Below are 18521 nucleotides of genomic sequence, written 5' to 3' on the forward strand. Positions count from 1 at the left end.
GAAAGGGTACATCCGTGGATTGCACTTCACTTTAGAAAATAGTTTGGATCCTTCCATAACGCGAAATACTTCTGGTAAATCATAAAAAAAACTTACAATGTTGATTTTTAACGTTTGCTAGTCAAAATATGCATTTAAGTACTTTCTGAAACATTGTTTAGTTTCGATGAGAAAAGGAATCCTTATTTCACTAGTAACATAAACCTTTGGGAAAAATATGTAAGGTTCCTATTTGTTTTTCCACGTGCATGAATTTCAATGACATAGTAAATTTTCTCAAACTTAAGAATCCAACATGATCTTAAAGCAGATAATACACAATGGCGAAAAACTTACACGAAGTGCTCGAACTTGCTTTTCTACTATAGATTATGTTGATTCAGTTTTCCATTTTGGTTTGATCAATCAGTGTTTCGTTCGTAGTAGAGTAGTTATTATAAAAAAAAACTAGTTATCGTGAACATATATGATCTGAATACAACCCATGTTTACTTCTATATATTCCCTTTTATGTTTCTAGTTCATAATATCAAGAGCTGTTACATACAGGGGCGAAGCCAGAATTTTATTTTAATGGGTGCACATCTTATATAATTAAAATAAATGTCAAAAGAAGGATCGAGCTTGAGATATCAATGGGTGCACAAGTACACTCTTACCATTTTTCCTAGCTAATTTTCTTGGCAGTTTAGATACTAAAATCATAATATCCAAAAGATTACGGGTGCACGTGCCCCCATTAGTCATGCACTGGCTACGCCCCTGGTTACATAATACAGTATAACTTATAAGCAAACAATGTTGAATTATTTGTTTGGTTGATACCATATTAAGAGAAAACAAAAACCAATGAACATAAGTTTATTTTGTTCCCACACATACAAAAGATCTCTCTTCTCACTCTATAAAGATTTATATGAGCTAGGAATGGGCATTCGGGTACCCCTTCGGATTTAGCTTTTGCAACCAAATTACCAGGATTGTGACCAAAAAGGCCAATAAAACAAACCCATAAACCAAAATGCCAAATATTAGCCCTTTCCTGGCAGAGCCGTGCCTATAGTGTAATAAAAAAGGCTTCTGCCTTAGGCCCCTCATAATTAATAAGATTTTGGGGCACCAAATTGTCAATAATCCGCTATAGTCTAGTGGCTTAGTGGCTGTTTTAGTTACAGTCTTACAGATGTGTGTTAGGTTCGATTCTTCTAATGCTAAGTTCTTTTTCTCTTTTCTTGAGTTAAAAATTTTTAGTATAAAAAATTATATTTAAATGTTATTATTTACAAATTTGCCTTGGGCCCCTCTAGACCTAAGCACGCCACTGTCTCCTGGTAGATGCTTTCTCAGTCTCCAAAATATTAGACACAAACTAGAGCTAAAAGCCGAAAATGCTATAAACATTAGACACATTGTAACCTTTGGGGTTGCCTTCAAGCAACTATATCTTATATCTTTTATGAAATCAATCAATCATTTTATCTCCTGAAGAAAAAATAGAGCTTTATTTTCCTTTCTATTTTGTGTTCTAAGAAAGATCCTTAGATTTATTTGCATTTTGTGTCGATGAAGCTTTATAATGCTATAACCATTGCATAAGATCTACTCACTAAACTGCCATAATAGAACTTATGTCCCTCTGTAATCGTTCCAGTAGAGGCTGAGAACCTGATTGTAACTTGAAAGATTTAGAGAAAATCAAATGGGGAATAAAACATGAAAGTGCAAGATCGTCTAATGACACAAGTAATACGATAGATGAACACACAGAACTTCTCAAAAAAAAAAAAATCTTTACTAGATCTTTTCCAAGTAAAACATACAAGTCTTATTTCCGAGAAAACCCCTAGTCTCACACGTTTCTATGATATAACACATGATCCAATAAATTCTCTCTTCTTTACCCCCCCCCCCCCCCCCCCCCCCCCCCCCCCTCTATGTTTCACTCACTATACAAATTATGAAACCCTTTTTGCTAAGAATACTTCTATTTATGTTAATTCAATACAAATCTAATCCAGCCTAGTTATACTAGATAGATTTCGTGGCTCCCTTCCCAAGTAAAGATCTACAGTTCTCTTTACTAATCTTCCATTTCCTTTTTAAAAAAAAATGTTTTTGTTAATGACAAAATTCCTCGTCAAAAAAAATTTATTTTGCTTAATGAAAAACATCCATTTGTCTTCACACATATATACATTTTCCTTTTTCAAGTTCAAGTTCAAGCAATCCATACATGAACTGCAATATAACTCCAGCTTCGTGCAACACGTTATATACTATCTCCTATAGTACTTTACGAACTTATACATCAGCAAACAAACCTTTGTCAATTCGGGGAACCTAGCGCAAAATTACTCACCGTGTACACTATTGTGTAATCGGCCACTCGGGCCTTGTACAACATGGGTTTTTATTTTATCTTTCAATATTATAGTTTGCAATGATTAACAATTTGTTACACCATCAAGTTCAACCTTAAATCATTGTACCAAACGGCATTTTTGTCCTTGGCAACTGGGTTTTCTGTGTATTATAATAGATGTTACCAAACGCACTTTTTGTCTTGTCCTCTCGGAACGTGCTTCTCCCACATATAAAATTGTGTTACCAAACGCACTTTTTGTCTGGTCCTGGGCAACGACATGCTTCTTCTGCATATTAAAAATGATGCTACTAGCTCTTTATCAAACAAAAAGTAATGATGTTACCAAACTTCGTTATTCTCATGAAAAATCTCTGTAGATTCCTTAGCTCGCCATCTTTGTTAATCACAACCATGCAACACGTTGACTCCAATAGTATTTTGCCTTTGGGCTTATAAATACCATACAATTCAAGACCACCTTCATCTATTAAAAAGTGGTTTTGTCTAAAAGGATCATCAGAGAAACAGTCCCGCTAAACAATGGAGAAGCCAATGTTCAAGACTGTCCAAGAGGTGATTGCTGCCGGCGAAGGGGTATCGGAAAGATACCTCCACACAACTAACGGAAACGACAAGGGTCAACCTCTTGACATTTTGGTGCCCGAGATGGATATCACGGCCGTTGATCTTAATCTTCTCCTCTCTTCTTCTGATGATGGTCGAGAAGAGTTGAGTAAACTCTACTCCGTACTCTCTAAATGGGGAGTTGTTCAGGTAACGCATAAAATTCTGTAGATGTTCTTCCAACGCAATCAAACTGAACCAGCATGACCTAGTGTTTCACTTAAAGATAGCAAAACCTAACTAACCGAACTGACCTTAAACATAGCCAAATCCTAAAGAAAAGCCACAATGACTACCTTCATTAGACAAAATATAACTAAAAACTACCGTGGTGTAGTTGTTTCGTCTGAATCTTTTCTGTAATATGTATTAAGTCATACTTATTATAAATAACTATCCTAAAAAATGTTTTTGAGCATATTTTTTTTTGATAAAGGTTTTCATAGTTGATATATTTTTTTTTTTTTGTCAACAAACGGCTATTCTATTACTCAAATATGAGGTGGTCTGGGTAGCCAGACCGGAATAGAACAACCAATAAAACAAAGAGATCTATGAAAAGATCGAGCATTCCTAGCTAAAGAATCAGCAATTTCATTCTGTGTTCTTGGCACGTAGGTGATCTTGAAGTCCGAATAACACATGAGGATGATTTGAATGGCTTCCAGCTCCGTTGAAAACTTTGACCAGGCTTGGGGTTCCTTTATCATAGCTATCAGGTCCTTGCAATCTGTACCAAAGTGTTGGCAGTTTGAATGTTGAAGCATGCTTTCCAATGCCCATTTTAATGCTTCCAATTCCGAGTGTAGTGCTGTCTCCCGCCTCCTCAAATTCCGTGTTCCCATAAGTTGGATATTTCCCGTATTATCCTTCCATACCCAACCAATTCCACTGAATAGATCTGTGGATGTCCAAGAGCCATCCACCATGCACATATTATTCAAGCTTAAGGCTTGTATCACTTCAGTGTTTGGTGCTTGAGGGGGATTAGGTATAGACTCCTTAGCATTATACCAAGCCTGACATTCACTCTCTGCATACCTGACCAGTTCCAGAGAGTCCCTGTCAATCCTCCTGAATAGCTTATCATTCCTCGCCTTCCAGATGTACCAGATTATCCAGGTATAAGGGTCTCTATCATCTTCTGGCCTTCTAATTGTATTTTTCCTCCAGAAAAGGTAGTCCATATTGGCGTACATACTCGATATGGGGAAAGTTTGGGGGTTTGACGGCGTAGATGATAGCTCCCATGCTTGTAACGCTGGGGGACATTCAAATATCGCATGGATTACATTTTCCTCTGGCTCTCCACATCTTGGGCAGTAATCATCACACCGCAGATTACGACGTATTAAGTTCCTTGTTACTGCTACCTGTCCCGAAATTAATTGCCATATAAGATGGCGAATTTTCTGAGGTGCGTTCACTTTCCAAGCAAAGGCTTGAAGTTCAGTGATGCTAGGTTGTTTGACTATTAACTATGTGAATACTGGAAGCAGGTGATAAATCATGGAATTGCGGAAGATTTCCTCGACGAGATTTTCGAACTAACCAAGCAGTTCTTTGCGCTACCGGCCAAAGAGAAACAAAAGTACGCGAGAGAAATTAATACTCTACAAGGATATGGAAGCGACATGATATTATCGGATAATCAAGTTCTTGACTGGATCGACCGCTTGTACCTCACCACTTACCCTGAAGACCAACGAAAGCTTAAACTCTGGCCTGAAACTCCACTTGGATTTAGGTAAAATCCATACATTTCAGTTTCAACGTCATGATCTTGCTTCATTGACTTTGGTATTTTGACAATCGTTTCTCCAGGGAAACTTTACATGAATTCACAATGAAGCAGCAACTAGTGATTAAGAATTTCTTCAAGGCAATGGCTAGATCGTTGGAGTTGGAAGACAATTGCTTTATAGAGATGTGTGGAGAAAAATCTGTCACGGAGACCAGATTCAACGTGTATCCTCCATGTCCGAGGCCGGACAAGGTTATTGGGTCTAAACCCCACTCTGATGGCTCGGCCTTCACTCTTCTCTTACCAGACAAGAATGTTGAAGGGCTTCAGTTCCTCAAAGATGGGAAGTGGTATAAAGCTCCAATCGTCCCGTATGCATTTCTGATCAATATAGGAGATATGATGGAGGTAATCAATTATGTATATATATATGCATGTGATTTTTTGAAAATTAATGTTTGGTGTTGTATTGACGTAATCTCTCATGCATGTTCAGATAATGAGCAATGGAATATACAAGAGCCCCGTTCATAGAGTGGTGACTAACAGAGAAAAAGCAAGGATATCTGTGGCAACATTTTACGCTCCACATGAAGACAAAGAGATTCAACCTGTAGATGGCATTGTGTCTGAGACAAGGCCAAGGATGTACAAGACAATTAAGAAGTATGTGGATTTCTACTTTGATTATTATCACCAGGGTCGAAGACCGATCGAAGCTGCATATATCTGAACACGGGGTGGCCGGACAAGCCGAGACTAGACTATATGGACAGGACGAATAGTCTTTGACCCTTTCTTTATTTACTTTCAGTTAATCATTAATAATGGATATGTCTATCCTTGTGGTTAGGAGCATACCAACTCCACATTTCCGCGTTACCTTGTTTGTAAGAATCTATGATTTCCGCATCTTGTACCGTTTTCCTATTTAACAAAAAAAAAAAGTCAAAGAATAAAGGCACGCTTACTCTGCTAATTGCAATCTTGTGTTCTAAATTGAAAAACTTTTATTGGAATCTCTATCATTTGGACCTATCTTCCCTTTTGCTTTTGTTTCAAACCACTTGGTTGCATGCAAATCACAGAGTCTAAAACATGAAAACTAAGCAAATAATTTTCTTTTATTGTATCCAAAAAATTTAACTATTGAAAACAAGTGTTTAAAAATATATTGTATTATTATTTGAGAAGTGAATTTGCTTATTTGTCATGTTTTCCATGATATTAGAATGAATCATTAGTTTTAATAAACAAGTTTAACTAGACTGGAACTTTATCTTATCGGATCGAAAACGCTCTCTCACTAAAAAAACGCTCTCTATAGAAAACCGCTAGGGTTGCCGGCGGCGCTTTCTCTTCGAGGTAGTCGCCGGTTGCCCACCATCTTGTTTTCTTTTCTTTTCCCTCGCCGCTCATCTCCTTCCTCGACCCTGCTTCCTTTCTCGGTGGCTCTGTTTCCTTGCGCCTCCGCGCGGGCTAGATCTGGCGTGTTGGACTCGGATCTCTGGAGAAGCATGGCGGCGGAGTGGTTGAGTGGTTCCTTTGGGTGCGTGGAGTAGTGGGGGTTGCGGTCTGGTGTCAGATCGGGACTTTGGTAGCGAGATCTATCTCCTTCCTCTTACTTTCTCTGTTCACTCTTCTCCGACGGGTGAAAGAGCTTGTTTGGCTGAATGCGTCTTGGGTTCCTTTAGGCGGAGGAGCTGCGGTGCTTCTTCCTCTTGTTCTTCTGGTCTCCGGCGGCGTGTCTCTGCGCCGATCAGCCCTCTCTCGGAAGCGTCTCTGTGTTGTTTTTGTACCAAGCCGGGAAGATCAACGGCGGGTTCTCCGTCGTTGGGGCGTGTGCGAGGATATTAGCTGTTGGTCTTGTCAACTGCGGCGAAGCTTTTCGGTGGCGATGCGTGCTGAGATAGCAGGGTTCTTGGATTGATCTAGGGCTTCCTCGGGTCCACCTCGCCTTCGGGTGAAGGTTGTTGTTTCTGTCTTCTTGGTACAGGTACGATGGCGTGTGGCGGCACAAGGATGCTTCTTCTCCGAATAAAGCTCGACCTTTTCATTCTGGTGTCCTTGGTCACGAGAGTAGCGGTTTGTTCTTGAAGGCCGCGGATTAGGTGGGCGTAGCAAGCTGTTTTTAAAAATCCAATCTTAAAGAGTTGGTCACCGGGTAGGCCAATATTTTCTGGGTCCAAGCTCTCGTATTAACTGTGGGTTTGATTCTGTGGCAAGCGAATGTTCACTCTCTGATGTTTCCTTCTTGTTTCTGCTGTTAATCTTGTAGATAGGTCTGGTATTTTAGGTCTGAGTCTCTGTTAGCTTGTATTACTTTGCTCTGCTTCTTGTGATCTATGTCTGTCTGTAAAAAACAGAAAAATTTGGTATAATCTTAACATGTTTACCAAAAAAAAAAAAAAAAAAAAGTTTAACTAGACTGATTAAAGTCATTAATATTTTTAAAATTATCTAAAAACTAATGGAAAACTTATTTGAAAAAGAGATAATTTTATGTATTTATTTTGCGTTTATCTATGTCTTTCTTTCTTATTCGTTAATTTATAATTATTATTATATATACATATAATAATTAGATTTATCATTATACTAAAATGTTAAAAATAGTTTTATAAAGAACAACAAAAATGATATTGTATTTGTTTGTAAACTTAATATGTCATGGCATATTTTTTCTAAATTATTAAATTTGTTTTACTATTAAAATACTAAAAAGGTATATAAGCAATAACAATAAATTTGATTTATTTTGGTTTTTAACGTGATTTTTCATGCTATTTCATTTTTATTCTTATTATTCGAAGATTAACATTTATTTTTTATCTAAGTTAAAAATTATTTTTATTTTTATTTTTATAAATAATTTTTACTCGGAATATAATTATTTTTTTAACTATTTTCAAAATATATGCCTCCAAAAGAGAATTTTTTTCAAATAATTTTTTTTTATATATTTACAGCAAGTACCTTATTATATTCATAAAAATTAAAACTATGTCTATTTATTTTTTATTTTTCAATAATTTCACAGAATTTTAGCATTGTTAAAATTAAAATTTCTTAAAAAGACTATTATGTAAAGAAAATTGTGATTCTAATTTTTTTTATTAAAACTGAATTATAAAAGATGATATTTTTAGTTATAAATATTAATGTTTGAAACTTAAAAGAACATTTGTAAATAAGAAATATTATTTTATAGAAAAAATAACAATCTCTTTTAAAAAAAAATTGATTGTAGCATATTTTTCTCTATTATAGTATTTAGAAATGAATATAATAGTAGATATAAAATGTTCTTATCTTATACATGTCAATATAGTTGGTCTGTTTGAGTGTCTATTTAGTTATTATGGGAGGTATTTCACAATATAATTATACATGTAGTAGTAGTTTTATTTACTTAGATTAGCATAATATGTAAAGTTGGGTTCGGTTTAATATTCTTGTGCTTTGGATTTATTTTGAGGTTTCTTAGGTTTTGTTAATTCCAAGAATTTGGTTTAATAACGTCACTTTATATTAACAATTATATTTTTTTATTTAATTAGATAATTATTTATAAATAAATATAATTTTAACTGGTCAAAGGTAACAACATATTTTAAAATAAAAATATTAAATGTTGTTATCTAAAAGTAATGTTTTAAATCAATAAAAGTTTAAAAAAAAAATAGTATAAATTTAATCTTTTATTTAAAATTTATTAATAAATATTTATAAATTAACTATGCATGAATATGTGGACAAAACACCTAGTTTTAATAATATATATATATATAGACAGACAAAACACCTACTTTTAATAATATATATGTGTATAAACATTTCCCGTGAATAGTGTGAGGGGTGTTCAATCTGGTAAAACCGAACTAAACCAAAATAGAAAAAAGGGTTTGGATTTGGTAATACCGAATATACCGAATGGAAGTTATTTTTAGGAAACTGCAGTATATAGATATGTTTTGGTATATTAACCGATCAAACCGATCAATTAAGATATAATAGTATAATTATATGTAAATTATATAATATAATTGATCATATAATATAATTTATTTTATTGATATGATCTTCATACTTAAAATGTTGATTTAGTAATTTCATAAAAATTATTTTTTTCATTTTTATCAGATTAAATAAAACATAATTTTTACTCTTTTGTTGACAAATGGCTAATATTTTTTTATTTATAATATTATGAGTTACTAATTTTTCATATTTTTATTCTATAAAAATTATCATTTATTAACTTAATATGTTTACTAATTATTTAAATAGTAAAAATAGTCTATTTAAACCCAAAATATCTTTGGAGGGTGTATTCAATATAACATTTGAGGTGATTTGATTTTAATTGGAGTTTTAGATGATTTCAATAAGTTGCAGAGATTTAAGCGATTTTTGTTAAAACACTTTAGAATATAACCTAAAACCATGGGATTTGGATTTTAATTTTTTTTAACTAAGACACTCCATCCAAATACCCTAAAATCATCTGAAAACTTTAAAACTACGCAACTCAGTGGATTTTGAGTACTCTATGAAATGTTAAGTTCAATAACAATAGTTTTAAATGAGTTTTTAAAATTCATATTTGAATAACAGTATATTTGTCATTTTAATACAAATCACCTAAAACTCTCAGTTGAATACACCTCCATTCATGTTATGTTAAAGTCGATATCTAATTATATAAAGTAAGATTCATAAAATATTATAAAAGATATATATACGGTATTTTGGTATAAAACCAAAATAAAAATAGTTTTAATACGATAGCTATTTTTTAGAAACCTAAAAAACTGAATTGAACGGAGAGATAATACTAGTCATTAAATAAAAGTAGTAACCAACCACAACTAATTAACCTAAAGCACCAATCAATCGCTAATAATTAATTAAAAGCACCAATCAACCACTAATAATAAAGTTAAAATATTAATCTCGTGCAGCCCACTAATAATTGAACTAAACCATTAATCACTCTTTCACAAGCGCATTGTCAATGCTAAATAAAGCGATGTCCTAGGAAGGGAAGAGGTATGTATCTCAGTCGCAAAAAGCATAAAAAGAAGAAAAGCAAAGATGCGATGATTTGAAATACAACAAAATTTTCTCATTTCAGCTCTCTTTGACGATTTGTTTCCCGTTCTTGTTTCGATAATTCGTATACAAAATGGTCCAAAAGTACCACGCATTTATGTTCCCGTGGTTCGCTTTTGGTCATATGATTCCATACTTGCATCTAGCAAACAAGTTAGCTGAGAAAGGTCATAGGGTAACTTTCTTGCTGCCCAAGAAAGCTCAGAAACAGTTGGAACATCACAACCTGTTCCCAGACAACATCGTCTTTCATCCATTGAGCTTACTGGTTTACCGTTTCTTGTAGCGGTAACTCCACCAAAAGGAGCAAAGACGATTCAAGAAGCGTTACCAGAAGGGTTTGAGGAGAGAGTGAAGGGTCGTGGAGTAGTTTGGGGAGAATGGGTGCATCAACCATTGATATTGGCTCATCCATCAGTAGGCTGCTTTGTGAGCCATTGTGGATTTGGGTCAATGTGGGAGTCTCTAATGAGTGATTGCCAAATAGTCTTGCTTCCACTTTTGAGTGATCAGATCCTCAACACTAGATTGATGACTGAGGAGCTCGAGGTTTCGGTTGAAGTGCCAAGAGAAGAAACTGGATGGTTCTCCAAGGAGAGCTTGAGTGCTGCTATCATTTCTGTGATGGATGAAGATAGCGAGTTAGGGAATCTGGTGAGGAGGAACCACTCCAAATTGAAAGAGGTTTTGGTTAGTCCTGGATTATTAACCGGTTACACCGATAAGTTTGTGGAAGCATTGCAGGATCTAGTCAACGATACAAATCTTGAATGAAGTACTCTGCTTGTGAAGCAGCTGTTTCAAGTAAGGCAATAAGTGACCAGACCGTGACGAACTTGTTTATGTTGTTACTATTTTTATTTATTTTTTTCATTTCATCAGCTCTTTAGCAATATGCTAATCCTTGATCTCTTTGAAATCCTACTTCAAAAATTATTGGATATAAAATATACAATCATTTTGTCAAAAAAAAAAAATCATGTTGGTGGGATTTCTATTAGAAAAAATAGTCATATGAACTAATCTCAATGTCTTTGATAATTTCAAAAACTTAATCTTGTGTGATACCTTTTGATAAATGGATTCGCAATGTTGTCACCTGACTTAATGTAATCTAATAGTTTTATATTGTTTTTAAAATATGACAAGTTCTTCTTTTTTTTAGTACAGCCCTTTGTCTATTACAGTGTACACATGACTCTAATTGGTATTTACAGAAGTAAAAAGGTGGAAAAGGGATGAAATAAAATAAGTGATACTGAGAGTAAGGGAAAACATAGTAGACACCAAAACAATCAAAGAACCATTAACAAAGATAATCAAACTGATTAACAGAGATTGAGAGCTTGGATCATGAGTAAGCAAGATAATTGACAAGGATATATTAGTATCTGAATCAAGGTGTTGAATAAACAATATAACTCATTCTCAAGAAAATGGATCAGACGATTTAGATTAACTCATTTTCATGATTTTAGTCTATTTACTTACATAGTCTTATAAGGTAAAACATATCGGTAATTTCGGATGAACGTACATATCAAATGTATGAAAACTATGTGTTTTCCTGCACCATGTGCAGTAAGAAATATTTTAAATCTAATTTATAATTAAAAATAAATTTTATTAAATATTATAAATTTTACTATTTTCTTACTAATATTTAATATAGATTCAGTACATATTAAATCAATTTGTATAAAACTAATAAAAATGATATAACATTGTATAATTATCAAAAATTTAGCCTAAAAAATATTTATAAAATTTGTAGGTATATAAAAAACTAATGATCTTACGATTAGATATTTAAATTTTAAAAAAATTGTAGAAATTTTTGAAAGCTTTAGTAATACAAATTGTATAATTATACAAAATAATAATATTTCGAAATTTGAAATGTTATATATGAATATATTTATTTTATAGATGATGTATGAGCTATTACCATATTTTAAAAAACGTTTATCAAAAAGAAGTATCAATATTAAATGTAATATATGAATTATTATCATATTCTAATAAGTTTGCCAAAAATATAAATCAACATTAAATTAAATTATCCATGTCATATTTTTTCGGAAGTCATGTCATCAATTTCGATAGTATGTCATATTTTGTTTATGAAATTGATTGTATAGAGTACATGTGGCAAAACCACTTCGCAACTATAGGAAGTGATTGGTTACGCTGTAACTGTAGAAAATTTACTTTAGAAATTAGTCTGTAGAATTTTTTGATTTAGCTTTAAGGGATGTAGTTTTAAAATTTCCTACCGCTAAAATAATGAAACTTTAGAAAATAAGATTTTTACAACTATTTTTTGTATGTTTTTGCTGTAGCTTTAGTTTTTTGATTGTACCTTTAAAAACTAAGATAAAGCATGATTGATAGTATTTAAGGTTGTAGATAAAAATTATAGTTAAAGTCACTTCCTACAACCCAACCAATCGCACCCATAGTCTAGGGGATACTAATTTTTATTTTCATACGTTTGGTTCCAGCGTTACTTGCTGAATTTTAGAAAATACAAAACTAAAGAGTTTGAACAATAAAAGATATATATACACGGGAGTGCACGAATTGGATATCCAAATTTTTAGATCGAGATTCGTTAAAATCTAGTAGTCTCGAGATTCGTTTAAGATAGTGAATAATAATATACAATGACCATAACATAAAAATTAGATAACAATGACCAGAACATAACATAAAAAATATTAAATTACTATATTCTATTAAACCAAAATTTTGAGATCTGAAAAACGGGAAAACTTAGATGGAACTAGACCAACCCTCATTTCGGGTTCCATATATTTTGTCCAGAATATAGTGGCACATGGCACATGAAGTTCACTACTAAATAAACCTTAAACACCCATCAACCACTACTAATAATTAATTTAAGATGCTAACCACTTACTAATACTTTACTTAAAGCACCCTCGACAGTCGACACACACTCGCATGATAAATATAGGGCTGCCCGTGAGAGGGGAATAGCATCTCATCAGTCGCAAAAACTTCACAGCCAAAAAAAACTGTTATTTTTTTTTGAACAACTTTTCTATTTTGCTTGTGTTGACAATTATGGGAAGGGAAATGGGCCAAAAGTTCCATGCATTCATGTTCCCGTGGTTCGCTTTTGGTCACATGACTCCGTACGTGCATCTAGCTAACAAGTTAGCTGAGAAAGGCCATAGGGTTACTTTCTTGCTGCCCAAGAAAGCCAAGAAACAGTTAGAACATCTTAACTTGTTCCCAGACAGCATCGTCTTCCACCCCATCACTATTCCTCATGTTGATGGTCTCCCTGCTGGCGCCGAGACCCCCTCCGATATCCCAGTCACGTTATGGAGGTTCTTGTCCACAGCCATGGATCTGACACGTGATCAAGTTGAAGCTGCGGTTCGTGCCTTGAGACCTGACATTATCTTGTTCGACCTTGCTTACTGGATTACGGAAGTGGCGAAAGAGCATGGAATCAAGAGTATGTTGTACAACGTGATATCAGCTACCTCTATAGCTCATGACCTTGTCCCTGGTGGTGAGTTAGGAGTTCCTCCACCTGGTTATCCTTCATCAACTTTACTGTTCCGCCGACATGATGCTCACGCCTTGCTGTCCTTCGCCGTCTACTACAAGAGGTTTTATTATCGTGTCACCACAGGTCTTACGGATTGTGATTTCATTTCCATTAGGACGTGTGAAGAAATCGAAGGTAAGTTCTGCGACTATATAGGGCGTCAATACCAGAAGAAGGTTCTCTTGACGGGTCCAATGCTTCCTGAACCCGACAAGAGTAAACCACTTGAAGATAAATGGAATAATTGGCTGAGCGGGTTTGAACCAGGCTCTGTAGTGTACTGTGCACTAGGCAGCCAAATCACCTTGGAAAAGGACCAATTCCAAGAACTCTGCTTGGGACTTGAGCTCACTGGTTTACCATTTTTTGTAGCTGTTACGCCACCAAAAGGCGCCAAGACGATTCAAGAAGCGTTACCAGAAGGGTTTGAGGAGAGGGTGAAGGGTCGTGGAGTAGTTTGGGGAGAATGGGTGCAGCAACCATTGATATTGGCTCATCCATCAGTAGGTTGCTTTGTGAGCCATTGTGGGTTTGGGTCAATGTGGGAGTCTCTAATGAGTGATTGTCAAATAGTCTTGCTTCCATACTTGGCGGATCAAGTTCTTAACACGAGATTGTTGACTGATGAACTCGAGGTTTCTGTTGAAGTGCCAAGAGAGAAAACAGGATGGTTCTCTAAGGAGAATTTGAGTGTTGCGGTCACTTCTGTGATGGACAAAGATAGCGAGATTGGGAATCTGGTGCGTAGGAACCACTCCAAGTTGAAGGAGGTTGTGGTTAGTCCTGGATTGTTAACCGGTTACACTGATAATTTTGTTGTCACTTTGGAGAACCTACTTAAGGAGACAAAACTTCCATGAATTAGTTTGCAGCTGTTTCAAATTACGCAATAAAAGTAGTTGTCTTTGTTCAACTTCTCCTTTTCTTGGTTCATTATGCTTTCCTTGTTTAGTTCATTACTATATGTTTCCACATATAGTAATTTTTTTAATTAATTTTCGGGAGATATTGACGCCTTAACCGAAGATGTAAACGACAGTCACATGTAATATGAGCAATCACGTGGGGCATGCCGCATGCGATGATTCCCCATAAACTCCAAAGTAATTTACTAAGTTAGTACTAATCCTTACTAATAATCACGCTAACTTCATACAGTTTTCTTTCACACACACAGTCTCCAATAAACATAAAAGGATGTCATGGGGGGGGGGGGGGGGGGGGGGGGGGGGGGGGTGTGGTGGAGGAGATGCTGAATATTTTAAACAGAGAGAAGAAGATCACGAAAAACACATTACAGCAACCGAAAAAAGCCAAACGCTTTTTCTAATTTGAAAAACAAAAACAAAAGCTTCTTATTTTAGTTAATCCTGAAAAAACATTTGAGTTGGAAAATTTTAGGAAATGAAAATGGGTCAAAACTAAAGTTTCATCCTTTCATGTTTCCATACTTCATTTTGGTCATGTCACTCCATACTCTAACCAACAAGTTAGCCGAGGAAGGTCACAGGATAACTTTCTTGTTCCCCAAGAAAGGTTAATCTATTTTCAAACCACATAATTTTTTACCATCGATCCTATTAATGGCATTCCAAAAGGCACAGAGCCAAGTTCCAACATCCCATAGACGGTGGAGACTCTCCTACTTGAAGCCATAGAAGTCGAATATTCAGTTTGCTCTTTGAAACCAGACTTGATCTTTTTCAAATTTGCTTCTTGTGTTCCAGTAAATGGCAACAACATCAATATTATCCGTGGCTGATCCGGGTTTTAATATAGTGTTTAAGAAGCCAAATCACTCTAGAGAAGGATTAATATCAAGAACTCTGCTAAGGAATGGAGCATACAAATTTACCATTTGTTTATTGTAAATCCACCAAGAGAATCAACTATTCAAGAAGCTTTACCTCAAGGTTTCAGGGAGCCGGCAGATGTAGGATCTAGAGTGCTGCTAGGAGATGTATGCCATCAGTTGGGTGCTTTGTGAACCACTGCGGGTTCGAATCAATGTGGGAGTCTCTGGTGAGTGATAGACCAATTCTCTTGCTTACATACTTGAATGATGATACTCAACACTAGATTTACACTAGGTAGGTTTCGGTGGAAAGTGAAAAGATAAGGACAAGAGAGAGATTTTTTAAAAGAAAGCTTGAGGATTGCGATCGTGTGATAGTGAGTTAAGGAATGTGTTGAGGAAGAATCATACCAAATTGAAGAGATTATGGTTACCCCTGGATTATTGACCAGTTACACCTATAAGGTTTTAAAATCATTGCAGAATTGGTACATGTTGAAAATCTTGAATGAAAACACATGGTGTGATCAATAAGGTAAAATATGAAACTAGATCCATGAAGTATTTGTTGGTTTCTTGGGTTGTCGAATATGGCAGTTCTTAGTTGTAGTTCTTTATATATTCTTATAACTATATTTAGAGTTGAAATAAGAAAAAAAAATCATCTTTCTTTTCATTTTTCACACACACTGTATTAGTAAATGACTATAATTACAATAGAGATAATACTGAATATTGGAATCTTGTATGTGTTGAAACAGAGTCAGACCCATGAGGTTGATGAAGATCCATGTCCACTGGTAACGAAACAATCATAAAGCTCGTCAAAGACCACCACTTGATTATCATGACCTTCTTCACAAGAACCAAGATTAGAATCATCCACAGGAGAATCTTGATGCGTGAACAGAGCAAGCTGATTTCTAGACCTCTTCAGCTCATCTTGCAGAAACTGCACTTTGTGTTCTAACTTTGCCTTATCGGAGAGAACTGCTTCAAGCTTGGACTGGAGATTGCAGTATTGGAGCTCGAGAGACTGAGTCTTGGACCTGGCTCGCTTGTTCTGGAACCAGACTGCGACTTGTCTCTGAGGTAGACCTAACGTGTTGGAAAGTTGAAGCTTGAGATCTGGATCGAGCTTATTGTTCAACGTAAAGCATTTCTCCAGTTGTCTAACTTGATCTTGTGTTAGCCTCTTTTTCTTGTTTCTACTCTGACCCTGAGGATTCTCCATTTTCTCTCTTTTTCTTCTTCTTGTGTGTATGTACAACGTTGTGCTTACAGAAATATATATACACACACTCACATTTATGTGTATGTTCAAAAAAAAACAACGAATGTCTTTTATGTAAACCACGAGAAAACAAAATAAATTCCAACTTGGTAAAAATTGAAGTCATTAATCTGGTGTAACGGACTATACAAATACGTAAATTAGTTTTAATGCATCGATGGAACAAAGGAATTCACTAATAAATTATCGCGTAATTAATATCTATGTAAAAGACTACGACGCATGCACAACAAAGCTAGCTGTCTAGAAACTTAGAAAGTAACATTAAACTCTTTGTAAAATACACGAAACTTCACTTTAAATGATTTTTCAATTAATATTTTCGGACTTTAATTCATAATCTCTCATATACTTGAAATCAATCTTTAGAAATTCTGATATAAAAATTAACAATTCGTATGAAAGATGGTTTAAACCAACCATTAAAAAAAAATTCACGTTCACTTAAGCTAGCAATATTTTGTTTTTAATAACTTTTTACAACTGAAGTTTCGTGTTTTAAAAATATTATATTATGGGAGAAATAGTGCAAAAACGTAAATTTATGTTGATTGTACAAAATGGAAAACTAAAGATACTTTGAAAAGATCATTTTAGTTATATTACTCATTCTAAGTTAATATTTACATATTTAGAGAAAAAAAATGGATAGAACACAAGATAGGAGGTGTATATTTGGAAGGGGTCATTCAAGAATCAAAGCTTTGGGGCCCAAAGCCCAACTAACTGTTCTTTATGGACCCACTTTACTATTCAAAAGAATGAACTAGGACTAGTTAAATTAAATGTTTTGATTAATAAATTTAATAATTAGTTGATCACAAGTATTTTTCTCAAATACATGCATGTGGTCACGTGGGCTGGTCGTATCGTAACCACTAAAATTTAATAACATTATCATCTAACACAATACTACTAAATTAATAAATATTTAAACTTCTCTTTTGTTCTTTTGGGACAATGCATCTTGTTTTATGAGTTCTTTCATTTTCATTAGGATTTTTCAGTAGAATCGTTTAGTACTTTATATCCTTTTCAAATACGGTCTGTTGAATGAAATATACAGCAATTTTTTAAGAATAGTACCAATATTGGGCCTTAAAAGAATCTGATGCGTCCAAGAGAGTGGGCTTGTGTTTATCCACCACTATAATCTTAAAACTATTCTAATAGCATGTTAGACCATCTCCGATAGATATCTAAGAAGGTTCTATGTCATAGTTCTATCTAATTATATGCTCAAAAATAAATCAAAAATAGAAAAAATAGATAGATAAAGTTCCAAAAATAGAACTTTCGGAACTAATTCTAAGTTAATACGTGTTATTTTCTGATTGGTTAATATTTTCAAATTACACCTCTCTCTCTCTCTCTCTCTCTCTCTCTCTCTCTCTCTCTCTCTCTCTCTCTCTCTCTCTCTCTCTCTCTCTCTCTCTCTCTCTCTCTCTCTCTCTCTCTCTCTCTCTCTCTCTCTCTCTCTCTCTCTCTCTCTCTCTCTCTCTCTCTCTCTCTCTCTCTCTCTCTCTCTCTCTCTCTCTCTCTCTTCTTGGCGGATTCAACAAAAAGAGCCTTTGGTTTCGAAAAAATGATAGCAGGAGCCTCTGGTTTCTCCGACGAGAAGAAATGTCATCCTCTTCCCCTCCTGTCGCTCTCAAACGATCAGGTGAACGGATCGGTTTCTGGATCGGGTTCTGTTTTAAGCGTTAGCTCGTCTGGATCGGGTGAAGATCATAGTCAGCCCACTGCTCCTAGGTTCGATTCCCCCCCCCTTCTCCCTCCTTTATTGATTGAGTGATTGATGATATGTGGATTGTGGTTCTAAGCAAGAAAGTTAACAGCTTTGATTCGGAAAAGTATCTCTTCTCTTTTGCGAATATGGCTCCGCTGGCAAGTAAAACTTAAAACATTTAATTAGTTCTATCATTGGAAGGGTTAAAACTAAACAAGTATCTAAATTTTTTAATTTGATTATTTTCAATTAAAAAATTGATTTAGAAC

General features: G+C 34.7%; 4 protein-coding genes across 4 annotated transcripts; 3 read left to right on the forward strand and 1 right to left on the reverse strand.

Moving 5' to 3' along the window:
• Positions 1–552: 552 nt before the first annotated feature.
• On the forward strand, positions 553–7112 carry LOC103851996 (protein SRG1). Its single transcript, XM_009128874.3, has 4 exons — positions 553–3139; positions 4489–4736; positions 4814–5141; positions 5230–7112. Exons 1-4 carry the CDS (start codon positions 2906–2908, stop codon positions 5464–5466), a joined length of 1047 nt encoding a protein of 348 aa, XP_009127122.1. The 5' UTR covers positions 553–2905; the 3' UTR covers positions 5467–7112.
• Positions 7113–9879: 2767 nt separating this feature from the next.
• LOC103852253 (UDP-glycosyltransferase 79B9-like) lies at positions 9880–11253 on the forward strand. The gene is given in 2 exon segments (XM_033284939.1): positions 9880–10107; positions 10110–11253. Coding segments are annotated over 2 exon segments (699 nt in total). The 5' UTR covers positions 9880–9921; the 3' UTR covers positions 10623–11253.
• Positions 11254–12056: 803 nt separating this feature from the next.
• On the forward strand, positions 12057–14501 carry LOC103851998 (UDP-glycosyltransferase 79B10). The gene has a single exon (XM_009128875.2). The coding sequence runs from the start codon at positions 12939–12941 to the stop codon at positions 14292–14294; it is 1356 nt and encodes a 451-aa protein (XP_009127123.1). The 5' UTR covers positions 12057–12938; the 3' UTR covers positions 14295–14501.
• Positions 14502–15877: 1376 nt separating this feature from the next.
• Positions 15878–17876, reverse strand: LOC103851999 (homeobox-leucine zipper protein ATHB-52). The gene has a single exon (XM_009128876.3). It carries the CDS (start codon positions 16461–16463, stop codon positions 15993–15995), a length of 471 nt encoding a protein of 156 aa, XP_009127124.1. The 5' UTR covers positions 16464–17876; the 3' UTR covers positions 15878–15992.
• Between the last annotated feature and the right edge of the window lie 645 nt (positions 17877–18521).

This window comes from Brassica rapa, chromosome A02 (genome assembly GCF_000309985.2).
Source record: "Brassica rapa cultivar Chiifu-401-42 chromosome A02, CAAS_Brap_v3.01, whole genome shotgun sequence".
Taxonomy (NCBI): Eukaryota; Viridiplantae; Streptophyta; class Magnoliopsida; order Brassicales; family Brassicaceae; genus Brassica; species Brassica rapa.